Genomic DNA, 15,251 nt, shown 5'->3' on the forward strand with positions numbered 1-15,251 from the left:
GTTTGCATGGAAAGCAGATGCTCTACCACTGACTTACAGCCTAAAGTAAACTAAAGACTGACATCTCACAACAACTAAGTGACAATTTTGCATTCATAGTGTATTAAAAATATTTCTTGGCAAGACTCTGACTGAGCAATGCAGTGCAAAGCACAGACAGTGTTTAGCTAGCATTCTGAAATTTAATCTCAAATTTACATTAATTGGGATTATATTAGAATTTTATGCACAACTGAATTTATAAAGCAGTAAAATAAGAGCACATACCAAGACTGACTGGGCATGATCCATTAATGTTTTCTTTCCCATAAAATGATGCTGAAGTGACTATAAATAATTTTACATTAAAGAATGTGCTGAGCCTTCAAAGGAATGTACCAAACACTTGGAAGAATATATACCAAGAATGCAGATCTTTTCCCTACCTCTGTCTCCCTTTCTTCTCCCACACATACCAATACTGTAATTAAACTTTACTTAACTCTACTTAACTCACTTTTTATTAGATTGGAATCTAAAGAAGCTTCCTATAATTATTTTAAACACCCATGTATCTTTTTAGCAGCAGCTGAGCTAAAACGATTATCCCGTTATTTTAAAGGCATTATTTTAATGAGGCGATATATAAGTATTCTATATAAATAAATAAATTCACAGACCTAATTCTTTGAATGAACATTCAGTTGGAAATCTTCACATTCTCTCTACTTCTTTCTCAGAGGTCTTTTATTTCTGGAATGGCACCATATGAAATGAATTCAGCAAAGTTCAATAGGATTTCAGAAGCCACCTATGTACTGGACTGAAACAGAAAATATTTGCATCATAATCAGCCTGCTTAACGGATACTTACCTTCCATTACATCTCATAGTTTTGTGCAGCTAAAAAAAAACTGCAGTTTTTCTAGATTCACAGACATTGATATTTAAAGATAACACCTTACATGTTTGCATTTTTTATTATATTCAAATCAAATTTAGCACCATCCTACTACCTATTCGCACAAAATCACAAACAAGTGTATGTCCCTGTCAGGGGTTCAGAGACAGAGGCACAGGTGAGGGGGGAGACGGAGAGCTATGGGGAAGAATCCCAGGACAGTGAGGAAGAGGATGACAATGACTTGAGGTCTTCCATGAGTCTCTCAAGTGAATCGGAGGATTCCCAGAAGGGGGCGCCCCTAGTCAGGCCAAGGGGGGTCACAGGGGGGGACCTGCCAGGAGCAGGGAAGCAGCAGGGAAACCCCGAGTGGGAGTGGGAGATCGGGGCCGGCTTCCCAGCAGGAACGAAGTGAAGAGAGTGGAGTTCCCAGTGTGACACACGGAGCGGAGCAGGAAGGAGACAGGGGAAGGAGATCGGGGCAGGACGTCCTGCCGGAAGAGGCGGAGAGTAGTACAGGGAGTAGTGTAAGTGTCAAGAGAAAGGTCAGGGGTAGCGAACGCGCGCCAAGTTCAAATGTGGAGGCGCGCGGAAATGGGGAGAGCTCGGAGGAGGAGCCTGGCCCCAAAGCACGAAGGAGGGGGGAACAGGCATCTGAGGAATCCGCTTCAGGAGAGAGCAGGAGGGAAGGAACCCAGGGGGGCAGAAAGACCCTGCGGAAAAGGAAAGACAGGAAGAGGTGGACTAGCACAAGCCTCTTAAGCTGGTGTAGGGGCGGGACCGATTCAGAGGGGACTTAAAACGTCTAGGCTAAGAGACGCGGGGCTGCGCGCCTCGGTTGTGGAACCAATAATGAACTGCAATAAACATCCTTGTATATAAGAAGAACCTGGCGTTGGTCTTTTGTGAGCTGAGACCTGAGGCAGCCCTGACAGTCCCTTTCAACAATACTGCCAGATTTTTCTCCCCCAAATCCATGAAATAAATGCTGTCTTTACAAAGCCTTATAGGGAAGTCATGCCCTTACTGGCAAGAAGTTTCAAGGGTTTGCCCAACAGGTACTGCAGCCCATGGCCTGAATCAGGTCAGCCTCCACTACTTTAACTGGCTGCATAAAAGGTAAAGGTAAAGGGACCCCTGACCATTAGGTCCAGTTGCAGACAACTCTGGGGTTGCAGCACTCAACTCGCTTTATTGGCTGAGGGAGCTAGCATACAGCTTCTGGGTCATGTGGCCAACATGACTAAGCTGCTTCTGGCGAACCAGAGCAGTGCACAGAAATGCCGTTTACCTTCCCGCCAGAGCGGTAATAATAATAATAATAATAATAATAATAATAATAATAATAATAATAATAAATTTTATTTATATCCCGCCCTCCCTAGCCGAAGCCGGGCTCAGGGCGGCTAACAACAATAAAACAGTACAAAAGTACAACATAAACAACATTCTAAAATCATTCATTATAAAAATTAATTATACCTATTAATTATACCTATTTGTCTATTTGCACTTCGTGCTTTTGAACTGCTAGCACAGCAGGAGCAGGGACCGAGCAATTGGAGCCCAACCCGTCGTGGGGATTCAAACTGCCAACCTTCTGATTGGCAAGCCCTAGGCTCTGTGGTTATTTAACCCAGAGCACCACCCGCATCCCAACTGGCTGTATAGTAGCAATAAATTCCTCAGTTACTGCTTTTTGCAGCATGGAGATACTGCAAGAAATGAAGCGCCTATGTACATACAGCCAAATTACCATTTGAGCGAGTCCTGAGAAAGTACAGGTACTTCCAGGTGACTGTTATTGTGGGGTTGGCGCTCCTCATGCGTACAAGCTTGTCATCATGGGTCTCAAAATGCCAAACTCTTCCCCCTTTCCTTGTACCGCTTTTGATACTTTTTGTGATATAGCAGTACAGTATATAAATACTTTTATGGTTTCCCCCTCCCTTCTGTATTCTCATTTTATTCTTTCATTTGTTCCCCCCCAATTTATTAGTATTTCTGCATTTTGTATGTGTTTATGTCAATAATCTTTCTGTATGAAAAACGACCATAATAATAATAATAATAATACAATTTCTTATTGAATTTAAAAAGAAATAAAAATAAAATAATCGAATCCAGATTTGCCCACCATAGAAAAATCCACATATCCACATAATCATAGAATTGTAGAGATGGAACGAACCCCCAAAAGTCATCTAGCACAACCTCATCATCTCAACACACCGTCCCCGCTCCGATGTGAAACCATTTTGGGCCCCTGCTTAGCTTCGCAAATTGCACTAGCAAGTTTTATCGCTGCGCCCCTGGATGAACGAAATACCTGATGCCAAAGACTCAGTTGCGCTATATCTGGTCAACAGGTTTCATTCATAAGCCTCTCTAGGGAGGGGGGGGGGGAATAATAATACGGGAACGAAATTCTCCCTGGGTGCTGGACCCACTTGAGGGGAAGAAATCAGCGAGGGGGGGGGTTGGACTAGATGTCTCCTCCCCCCAGTTAATTTTAGGACTGGCTAAGCCGAAGATGTCGAGTGGCCGCGCCCGTTTCCATAGCGCCGCCGAGGTCGTGTCCTTCGCAGCTTGTTCAAGGGGAACTACAGGGGGCGGGTTGCTCTAGGCTAGGCAAAGCGCCCGACCTCAGTCGGAAGTTCTCCTTCTCGTCCCTCAAAAAAAAGAGGCGCCGCTTTGCTTCGCCTCACACACCCCCGCCATCTCCCTCAGCGCTTTCTGTTCCTTTTCGCCCGTCCTTGCCAAGGCACCTGGGCAGGGGGAAAAGGCGGGAAGCCTCGCTCGCGGCCTCTCCCTCACCTGGCCTACGCGCGGGGCAGGGAAGGAAGGAGCGGCCCTCTCGTCTGCGCCGCGGGGGTGTGGGAGCTGAATCACAGCCAGCCAGCCACCGGCTGACTCACGCAGAACACACTCCAGCCAACCCTCCCCGTCTAACCCCGGACTTTCCCGAGTGGGGGCCGGTACTATAAGAGAGAGAGGAGAAACTCACTTCCGCGCCTGATTGTGTTTTGCTCGCGCGCGACACCGACACCACGCGCGTTTCCGTAGCCAACGGTTTTTGTCCCCCCTCTCGCCGGACGTTCGAAGGGATGGCGGGCGCCACCAATAGCAGCCGGGCGCTGCTGCTTCTCCTCAGCGCGCTGCTCTACCTGGCGCGCCTCAGCTCAGGTGAGTCGAGGAAGGCGCGAGACCGTCGCAGCCTTCGGGCTCTTGCTCTCTCGCTCGCTCTACTTTTTCTGGAACGCTTCGCCTCACCGGGTTGCGCGGGCGCGCAGTCTTGCGCCGCCGAGGGAGCCAGCCGGGACGCCGCTGGATTTTTGCGTGCATGGACTCGCATAAGCATGTGGAAGAATTTTTTTCACTGTTTTTCCAGCCGAGCTTCTTCCCGCTTTGTTTATAGTACCTCGGACAGAGGGGGTTGTGCATTAAAGGGGTGCGCTCTGTTGTTCTGGTTTGGGCAGACTGAAGCCACAATCCTATATGCAGATCTTATATTTGGAAGGGTCCGCCAGGGTCATCTAGTCCAACCCCCCTGCAATGGAGGAATCCAGGGGTGCAAACTTGAATAAAATATTTGGGGGCCCAGGTAAGCTGTGCCCCACATAATCGATCACATGATTGGGCACACACACACCTATTTGAATGGCAGTGCCCATCAACTTGGAGGGGGGCCTCTAATATTTTATAAGGGCGGAAGGGACCTCAGCCCCTAGGAGATGGACCCTGAGCACAAAATTCAACCGAAGCATCCGTGACATGATGGCCGTCCAATCTCTTTCTTAAAATCTCCAAGGAAGGAGAGTCCGTTCTTGTGGGAATGCATTCCACCGTCGAACAACTCTTACTGTCAAAAAGTTGTTCTTGGTGTTTAGTCCAAATCTCCTTTCTTGCAACTTGAATCCATTGGTTTGGGTCCTAGCCTCCCAAGTTGGAGCTACCTAAGCTTAGGTTTTGGCTAAAAGATTACTCTTCTCACAGTGGGAGGATGAAATAGCGTGAAAGGTATGGAGTGTGTTGGCTGTGCTTCGAAATATAGTCGCTTTAAGTTATTACGAGTGATGTTCATGATGCTCAAGGACAACATTTGTAGATATGCAAGCCTTTCAGTATTAATGTTTTCCCGGTAGAACCTTTAAAAGGAAAATAACAAAGAGGTACAGGTTTTCAGGCATTTCTGATGGAGGCTCAAAACAGATTATTCATACATTGTAAATGGGTCGCTGGCAACAGGTGTTTTTTATTTCATTGGATTTTGTGGAAAAGGTAAATCCAGTTGGAGTGGGGGAATAAGGGCTAGCATTTTGATGCTAATGTCACGTATAAAATATGCATGCATTAGCAGCACCGATCCCACAATAAGCACCTGTGCTAGACATCTTCCTCCACCCCATTTCCCAACTTTTTTCTACAAGACCATTTTCTACCTGAAATCATTTGGCAATTCTGTGGCTTAATGGCACTGTATTTGTCTAGTTCTATGTGATGTGTGAATTTGGTTCTTGTGGATATCACAGGAGTGGATATACTGGGGTACTGTCCTATAAAATAAATGTATTGTTCAGAACAGACAGTGGAATGTGGATTTTTTGGAAATTTCATGGAATTATTAATTATACACATCATACATCACAGACACAGACTGGAATTATGAACTGATTGTTGGATGCCTCAGAAGTGGACATTTTGAGCCGTTTTTGTTATAATGGGTTTGTCTGGAAATGATTAATGAAATCTTAATATTGTAAGTCTTGAAATAAATATTCAAGAACAATATTTTAAACAATTTGCACTGTTAGTTGCAACAATTTTATTGACAAAATATCTGTGCTGTCTTGCCTCACTTTCTAAAGCTAGCTAATTAGGTCACAGTGTTGTCGCATTTAGCTGGATCTAATAAGGGTATTAAGATGCCATTCCTGCCAGTTCTCTAAACCTGAGTTTTTTTGTTCTTAATTACAGTACATAGCAATTCACGACATTAAAAACCCCCAGTACAAAACACTTAAACTTGATCATTACCTTCTAATACCTTCCTCTTCATTTTCTGAATAGTGTATATGTTTGTTTTTACTTAATTTTCTAATTTGGGTATTGATACATCTATTCTATAAAGAATTATTGTTAAGTGGATATACTAAGGAGTACATGCTCACTGTAAACAGAATTCAGTTTATGTATAGTTTTAGTTTGTAGAATTACTTTTCTTGCAATTTGTTTTTCAACAAGAATTGAAGCATGCATAACAAAAAAAGATTGATGGCCCATATAGCTGAATGTAATCTGCCAGTTTTTAATGACCAAAATCTAAATTATTGCTTCTGAAGCTTGGGAACCCTCTTAATAAAACATTTTTGTCAAGCATTAGAATGGGTTTAAAGCTTGAGGAAAATTACAGACTGTTCCCAGAATAATAAACAATGTTGTGAAGCTGAGGCTGTGAGGAGCATATAAATGTCCCTGAATAGAAAAGAAATCTGTCTGGAAGTGGAGCATAAGTAAATGAACCTTCTCTGCATATTCAGCATTGAAAAAGGGTTATTTTGCTAAGGTCCATTGGGACTACCATCCTGTTCCTCATAGTGGCCAATCCGATACTACAGCGAAGCTCACAAGCTGGGCATGAAGTCAATACCCCTCTCCCATTGTTTCTTCCCAACAGCTGGAGGCTCCATACATCCAGCCACTTATAAGACAAACTCTCCATGAATAAATACAATGAGAGTGTGAGTCCACATTTTCCTCTGCCAAAATCTCAGATCAGGTCAGAAATGAGAAACCCGTGGCCCTCCTGGTGTTGGCTCCCAGTTCCCATCCGCCCAGTTAGAATGGCCAATGGCGGGGGACTATGGGTTTTTCTGGCACAACATCACACCCTTTTTCTTTTCTTCTCCCACACGCTCTCCAAAACCTTCTCTAGAGCTGATTTTGAGGGCATGCCAGGGTTGGGGCTTGGAGAGGAGGGGAGGTTCTCTTCTGCCAGCACAAATCTCTTGTGGCAGCAGTATGGAAGCATTGGACACTGCCCTGTGGAAGTTGTCGTCCAGTATGGCAATACTTAGATATTTTGGGCATATCGATCATGCAGATTTGGACTGACTTAACAGTCACTCCTGTCCAACCCTGGAAACTAGTCATGCGAGAGAGATTGGGACTCTTGGTGCCATCTATAAGCTTTGTGAGTGGCCATGAAACTGATAAACTGATACATTTTGTAGTTAAACCCTTAGCCATTTGTTGCACACAAAGAACTGCAGGCCATGGGGTAAGCCATATATTGCCTGACTAATCCTTGTTCTATTTCTACTTTTAAAGGCAACTCTGAAGTAATGAAAGCAGTCAACATTACCTGGTCATCCATCAATTTTAAGACAATACTACAATGGGAGCCCAAGCCAGTCAACTATTTTTATACAGTTGAAATAGATGGGTAAGTTGAACATAAACATGGAGATTGCTACCACACGTCTAGCCTGATCTTAGTGTAGTTATTTGAAAGTAAGAACAATTGGTTTCACTGACTTTGCATGAGGCTGCAGTTTAATGCATACTCTTACCACCCTTCACCCCCCAAAAGCAAAAGCAACGCCACAGTTGAATGCAGATTTGAGAATGAAGACTTGAGATCTGAAGCTTTCTAGTCCCCCATTTAAAAAATATATCCAGCTACATAGGCTTGAATTGTGTCCCTCTTCTCCTGATTACCATGAGGCCTAATTAGTCTGTTTGCATGTTAAGTAGAATTTGTTCCTAAGTAGACTGTTAATTTTTTTCCTCTCCACATCCTTCTGTTGCCTTCAAAGCAAAAAAAAGCAGTTTACATGGGATTAGCTTTAACAAGAATGCTTGCACATGGAGGAAAGTCTACCATTTGGTAATTGTAGTAGCTTTGTGCCAGTCTATCGCTGATCTGTGTAATGTGCACTGTGCTGCGAGTAAGTTGTGCATGCTCTAACGTAACCGAACTATGGAATCCCAGCAGCAGAACTGGGTACAACTGCTAATATTAGACCAGGAGTGGGAAACCTGTGCCCTGCCAGATGTTGCTGGACTACAGTTGCCATCATCCCTGACTATTGGCCATGCTGGCTGCAGCTGATGGGGAGTTGGAGTCAAACAACACCTGGAAGGCCACAGGTTGCCCAACCTTGTTCTAGACTCTGCATGACTTTCAAAGTGCCTTGGGGGACACTGTTTTTCTTCTCCACTAGATCAGCTAAACAAAGGGAGATGATGAAGATCGATAAGTTTTAAAAAGATTACTTTGGGTGCTGCTTTTGTTTTGTTTTTAAGCAAAGAGAACTGGTCAGACAATACTGATGTAAATAGCATTGTACTTTGTATCTGACAAGGACTGTATGGGGGCGCTTTCTGCTGCTAACTTTTGGCAGTGATGAGGTGTACATTCTGATATTACTGCAGTTAGCCAGGTATTGCCACTTAACACACTGGTATATTCCTCACTGAAATAAAAAAAATGGTTGCCCAGAATTGTGCCTTATGTAAAATAACTATTTCATGATCAATATGGTATTTCTGGGGGAAAATTATCTAATTTTGATAAATACTGTACTGCACTTACTTCAGACCTTTGTAGTAAGCTACCTGTCATTGCTAATATGAAATTTCATACTTAGTTATGTGTAATATCTAGGAATTACACTAAGGTTGTTAATGATTAACAATTCAGGCATGGATGATAGCTCAGTGGAGAGTACACGGTTTGCATTTGAAAGTCAGATCCTGGTATTTCCAGGTAGATCTGAGAATATCACCTGTCTGACACCCTGGAAAGCTGCCAGCAATCATTGTTGATAAATACTGAGCTAGATGGACTGTTAGCCGGACTTGGTATAAGGCAGCTCCCTATGTTCCAGTATCAACAAAGATATCAAAGCTATGCATTTTCCTGCTGCCTACTGTGTTTTAATTAACAAAGTTGCCCTATAAGTAAAGTTATTGGAAGTGGCTATTTCCTATTAATTCACAGGCATGAAACCTTTATCTCCCTAGTTATACTCTTCATTGCATATTAACAGACACAGACAAGCTCACAGCTGGTTTTGTTAATTTGATTGGGCCTGTTTACAAAACACAAAACAGGCAAACTTCATTATAGTGAAATATTTTCATTCTATGAAATATTAGCTAATGCAGTATGCTCTTGATCTTTACAGGGACCGATTAGTTCGGAAGAAAATATGCATTCACACTTCAGCAACCGAATGCGACGTTACAAATGCGCTGAAGGATGTAAAAGATGTCTACGTTGCTCGCATATATTCTGAAGTGCCAAACAGGGACCCTGATGATTTTGATATCCCACCTTATGAAGTGTCTTCAGAGTTCATACCTTATGCCCAAAGTAAGTAAACAAATATTAGCCCTTCTTTGTTGTTTTCACAGCATGGGTCTCTGCATACAGATTCTAAGTCTTACAAAGTGTTGAGATACTTGTCCGTGCACCAGACCCGTATGAAAGTTTATATAGAGAAGGCATCCTATCTGTCTGCTATGCAGTCCTGAAATTGACGGTTAAGGAACAAAACATTAGTTGTGCAGGAAATCCATGCATTAAATGCAGCTGTAGGAAGGCAAGGCTAATTTGACTGGGAGCAGCAATGGTGAGAATGCTTCCTCTGCACCATTCCTCCAGTCAAAATTGCCTTTTCCTTTGCTGCGGCTGCTGCTTGCACCATGGTGAGAAAAACTGAGGACAACCCTGTACCTCTTATCTCCATATGTAGCACCATTGGTAGGGAAAATGGCGCAGCAGAGGGAAAGATTAAACCTCTTCCCCCTCCTCCGCTTCAATTAAACTGGCAATGCTCTCACAGCACACACATATTGTTTAAATAATGCTGAGATACTAACTCACGTAAGTGGCTGTATAACGTGTGCTTTCTCACTAGACCATCCTACCTGGGATACCATTTTGGTCCTGCGTTTTGTACCATAGCTTGCAGAGTTTGTATCGTAGGATTCTTGTTGATGTACATTGGTTCTTACGCAGACAGGCATGCCAACCAACATGCTGGGCCCATGGAGCGAGGAGACATAGCCAAGATCTCCCTTCCATACCAAAGATGCCAAACAGTGTCGCCTTTCATTTCTCTCTTTCTGTTGTTACTAATAACATCATGATTTGTGGCACACTGTGGTGCACCGCATTGTAAGTGCTTGTACAGCAAGCAAATCAGTCTTCAGGTCAGGTTTTGTGACAGGAGTGGGGAACCTCAGGCCCAGCGACCAAATGTCACTCTTTAGACCTAACTGCAGATTCTCCTGGGCCCCACACCAGCTCTGCTATGTACCCTCAAGTGCTTTTGCCTGGTGAAAATGTGTCCTTCAATTGTGATCATGCTTCTCACTTTCCTGAATGGGAGAGGTGGACATGTAGAAACCTTTTATTTTTGTGTAGCTGAAATGTAGCCTACTGTGAAAAGTGAATACTGTTTAAATTGCTCTGCCTGCTCCACTGGAAGGCTGCCTATAAGAAAGTATGGCCCTCAAGCTGAAAAAGGTTTCCCCCATACCCTTCTCTATGATGTCCTAAGTCAGGGCTGTCCAACTACCAAGAGACTGTGATCTACTCCCACTATAAAAAAAAAACTGGCAGTGATCTACCCATTGCATGACCAGAGTTGTTGAGCTTAGGCCTCCCCTAAGCCATCTCCTTAATTATGCCATGAGAAAATAGTGCAGCAAAGCTTTACAGCACAGTCTGAAAGCTTACTGTGGATGTTTGGTAATAAAACCCACTAGGATAAGGTTACCAGATTTTTTCCAATGAATCTGGGGTCACTTTTCAACTTCCTACTAAATAGATGGATTTTGTCAGGGGAGTGATTTGTAAATCCGGGGACTGTTCCTGGGAAACAGGGACATCTGGTAACTTTACGCTAGGAAGTCCTTTCTGCTGGGGATAACCCGGACTGAAATTCCCAGGTGCCAGAAAAGGTTATTTATGTATGTATTAATTGAGGCCCGTGTTTTCTTAGCCCCAAAATGGAAAGTGAGTGAGGTAACTAAAGAGGATTGGCAGCTTAAGTTGACAGAATATGCACAACTTGCAGATCTAACATACATAAAAAGAGAGTAAGAAGAACATATGTTTAAAGAAGATTGAAAAACATTTTTTGAGTATATGGAAAATAACTGTACAGCTGAAAACGCTGGCAGCATTAAAATAAATTCAACAGAGTAAATAATCCTTGATGGATGTAAAAGTGGGAAATTGATTTGAATGGTTACAGTAAAATATGCAGGGATGAATACCAAAATGAACCATGGAAAGAGAAGCAGGGAAGTCACTGGATATTTTAAAGTTTGTATAATGTTTATTTGAAATTGTAAAACAGAAAAATTAATAAAAATTATTAAATTTTTAAAAACCCTGCTTGGAGTTGATTTTTAATCAGTGCAAAAACCACTTCTCTTCTAGCTGAGATTGGCGTGCCAACAATCCAAAGTTTTGAACAAAAAGACAAAACTTTGAAAGTGGAGATAGCAGATCCTCTAACGCCTTACAGATTTGAAGGAAATGGAAGCTTTCGAAGTATTAGGGACATATTCAAAGATGATCTAGAATACACACTATACTATTGGAAAGATCAAAGTACAGGAAAGGTGAGCATCTGTTTTCAATCTCCCAAGTCTTTAATCTCCTTAATGTTTATAATAAGTACAAAAGACAAGTTGGCAATCTAAACTAAATTTCTACTTAAAAGAAATGAACTATAGCCTTAAAAAGAGTTCAGTACTTTAATATTCTCACCGGAGGCTCTTCTCCAGGTCCCCCAGCCATCTGAAGTGTGATACTATTGAAGAAAGGGGCTTTCAGCGGCAGCACCCTAATTTTTGGAATGCTGTCCCAAAATAAGTTTTCCTGGTGTCTATTATGGTGGAATTTGCTCCTGCAAGAGGTAGTGATGACCCTTGACTTGGATGGCTTTAAAATATGGCCAGATAAATTCCTGGAGGATAAGGCTATGTTCTTCCTCTGCAGTTGGAGGCAGTATGCCTTTGAATGCCTGTTGCTGGAAATCTCAAAGTGGGGGAGAGGTTCTGCTTTTGCGTTTCTCATAGATATAAGCTTAGAAAAGAATGCAGGACTAAATGGGTGCCAGCAGGGATTTTTTTTAGGTTCTTATTATGCCTTTCTAGCCCTAAGTAAATACCTTCTTATCTTTACAGACTTTCAGATTAGTATTGGTCTGTTTTTATTTGGACGCTACTTTTGCAGAGCTGCTGCTTTTAGCTTATTTCATATTTTATCATGCCCTGATATTGTATTTGAATGGTATAACCCTGCAAACTCTATTATTTAATCCATAAAGTTTATGCCTTTGCATAAAAGTTAAAGGAGACCAAAGTTAACATAGATTTATCTTCTTTTGTTTTTGATGTTAAAATTTTAATCCGTATTAAGTATTAACCTTTTTCATATTGCAAAAAGGTTAAGGTTAGGTACTTAAAAGTAGAGGCTGATGCTAATACTCTTCCTTAAATTTGTTATACATTTACAAACCGATCTATCTTTATCTTAACCTAGTATATTTAAGTATTTGAAATATGTCAAAAGTTGCTTTCAAGAAAATGGTGTTTCCAAGGCTACCTTCATTAGTAACAAATGCACAATTTTATGAATGTCAAACATTAAACATACAGTTCAATTTACAATGAAACAATCAGTTTAAGCAAAACCCAGTACAACAAAATTCAACAGTTACCAACCACCACCAACATACAGCTATTAACTTCCTGCTCCTACAACCACTTTTTATTTAATTTAATGATATGACTATTAAGATGAAAGTACTTTTTCTCCTTTGAGCCTTTAACTTACTATGTACTTTGGACTTGCATAATCTGTATTCAGTGTGAAGAACTAATTACTTGCAAATACATCTTCAAATACTTTTTTTCTGATTGTAGAAACAGGAAAACACAAAAAGCAACCTCTTTGAAATTCGTATCGACAAAGAGAAGAACTACTGCTTCTATGTTCAAGCTACTGTTCCGTCACGTTCAACAGACCGTAGCAGTCAAAAAAGCAGTGTAAAATGTACTAGTGTTAGAAGAGACGAGCTGGATGGTATGTATCATGACACCACAAACTTAGCCTTTGGTATATAAATCATTCCTATCAAATTACTTTAAGCCCTTGCTGATGGATTTCAGTTTAGACCGCTTTCTGTGAAAGCTGTTGCCCAGTGATCTCTAGGTGCATTCACTGTTTTACCTATTTCTTGCTGCTGCAAAGTTGGCACTGCAGATAGTCAGAAGTAGTTTCCTTTCCCAAAATTGTGTTTTCATCTGGTCACTTTCTTTCTTTCTTTCTCAAGGGTTGTCTACTTTTTTCCCTAAGAGCCAAATTCATATCCAGAAATATCACCAGCCCAGGAGAACTTTATCCCTCAGTATGGAATTTTGTGGCATATATATTTCCCAATGCAAAACATCTAAGGCATACATATGTTAACTATGTAGCACAATTCTTTGTAAGCTTTAATCAGAAGCATATCCCAGTCAAACTTGGCTGCCATGTCAATGTGCATATGGTTGAAGCCTTAAATGTGGAGGACCTGGAAGTCCTAGAAGGGCTGTATCACATCATTGTTCTGAATGTGTAGGTGGGTTCTAACCAACTTATGAGTCCTGCATTGGAGCAAATCTATGTTGTTTGTTTGTTTAAGTATGAAGTGGTTTCATAAAAAATACATCATGCTTGGCAGAAGGACTGATTCCACATTAAAGGGATGTGGGCTTTTTTGAGGACCAATTAGATGTCGCAAGCAACAAACATAGGGAACTATGTTAGAGAAGGGTTCAGTTCCATTGACCACATTGTGTATCCCATGTTAAAACACCAGCCCTGCTTTATATATGATTGTTACAGACACATAATTAAACTAATGTGATGCCCTGCTTAGGACTCTTAAGATTTTAGCCTTCAAGAGAAACAGCTCAACATATTTCAGGTTTGGAATCCAGATTAGTTTTATTCTGAAAACATAGCTAGTAGCTGTTGGGTGAAAAGCATGTCCTTGAACTGACTTTGTGTCTTTTTTTCTTCTTCTCCAGGTCTTGAATTAGAAGTAATTCTTATAATAGCAGCTGTTGCGGTTGGAGTCATCGCTCTAATTATTATTTTATCTGTGGTTGCATATAAATGCACAAGATCAAAGCCTGCAGCAACAAAAAAAGAGAGCATGCCCCTGAATGCATAAGGGGGAGAAACACAAATCGGCTTTATTGCTACAAAGGCGACAGCTCAGTCGGTAGAGCATGAGACTCTTAATCTCAGGATTGTGGGTTCAAGCCCCATGTTGGGCAAAAGATTCCTGCATTGCAGGGGGTTGGACTAGATAACCCTTGTGGTTCCTTCCAATACTACGATTCTACGATTTTATAACTCCATAAGAAATTCTCCTACCTGTGGAAGCAATGACCACAGACCCTTCAATCAAGGGGCGTTTGTTGTTTCTGTGAAACATTTATAGTTAAAACACTATTTTAAAAACCTGTTTTATTCGGCAGCAACTGTGATAACTTGTTTTAAAATGTGCTAACTGACAGATATAGTGAAAATACTACTGTTTCTTTTGCACTTTGGGTGTATATTTAGATCTGTGGTTCTGGGTACATTAGCTGGTACGGGTTATAAGATGCTATAAGTGTAAGGAAAGGGTTTTACACTCTTGCCAGACTTTATATAATGCGTTATGGCGTGAATCAATATAAAACATTAGAATGTTCCAGATCCAGGTACATGCTGTAAAGTTTGAAAGTTCTGAAACTGACTTTGAAGTTCCCCAAAGTTGATGGCCAACTTTATTGGCATCCACCTTGAAATAACTGAATACGTACAGGATATCATACCTGTTATGTATCAGGATTTAGCACTTTAAATTTATACTGCTTATTAACTGCTGGACAGAGACAAAATTAACTATTTAAAGTGGCGTATGTCTATAAACAAAGTTGATGTAATTTGAGATTCTTTGTGTTACTATGTACAATCAATGTCATATTTATGATTTTTATGAATGGGTGTTTATTTTTGTATATATTGCACTAACTTATTATATCTAATTTTTACAGAAATAAAGGTAAATGGGAATAATGAAAAATTCTTGTTTCTTGAATGGAGGTAGGGTTTGTCATTGCTAGATGCTAAATGATTATGGCTTAGCGGCATGCCAATAAACTACCGTACTCATTACTGTACATTTAATCTCAACAATGGCTCCACTTGCAGGCTTACTGTGGAAATGCATGGGTTGTATTCAAGTCTATTTCTACCCTGGGTAGACCTACTGAAATTAATGAACTGAAGTTAATCATGTCCATT

At 41.3% G+C, this 15,251-nt stretch overlaps 2 protein-coding genes across 2 annotated transcripts in view; one reads left to right on the plus strand and one right to left on the minus strand.

Annotated features, from left to right (window-relative positions):
* SLC44A3 (solute carrier family 44 member 3) overlaps positions 1-802 on the minus strand; it is a 98,375-nt gene extending 97,573 nt beyond the window's left edge. The window contains exon 1 of the mRNA XM_081194031.1: positions 660-802. The gene's annotated coding sequence lies outside the window, so the exon portion shown is untranslated. The remainder of the gene's footprint in view (positions 1-659) is intronic.
* A 3,081-nt stretch (positions 803-3,883) lies between these two features.
* Positions 3,884-15,030, plus strand: F3 (coagulation factor III, tissue factor). The gene is made up of 6 exons (XM_081194092.1): positions 3,884-4,066; positions 7,211-7,325; positions 9,073-9,260; positions 11,340-11,524; positions 12,833-12,992; positions 13,982-15,030. The coding sequence occupies exons 1-6, from the start codon at positions 3,988-3,990 to the stop codon at positions 14,125-14,127; spliced, it is 873 nt and encodes a 290-aa protein (XP_081050218.1). The 5' UTR covers positions 3,884-3,987; the 3' UTR covers positions 14,128-15,030.
* Positions 15,031-15,251: the final 221 nt, after the last annotated feature.

Source organism: Podarcis bocagei, assembly GCF_964188305.1.
Source record: "Podarcis bocagei genome assembly, chromosome: 5".
NCBI lineage: Eukaryota > Metazoa > Chordata > Lepidosauria > Squamata > Lacertidae > Podarcis > Podarcis bocagei.

Bases quoted from the DNA above. Each gene is read 5' to 3' on its own strand.
- F3 (XM_081194092.1), top strand. From the start codon at position 3,988: ATGGCGGGCGCCACCAATAGCAGCCGGGCGCTGCTGCTTCTCCTCAGC. The intron at 4,067-7,210 runs GTGAGTCGAGGA...CTACTTTTAAAG, and splicing joins CCTGGCGCGCCTCAGCTCAG to GCAACTCTGAAGTAATGAAA. The intron at 11,525-12,832 runs GTGAGCATCTGT...TTCTGATTGTAG, and splicing joins AAGATCAAAGTACAGGAAAG to AAACAGGAAAACACAAAAAG.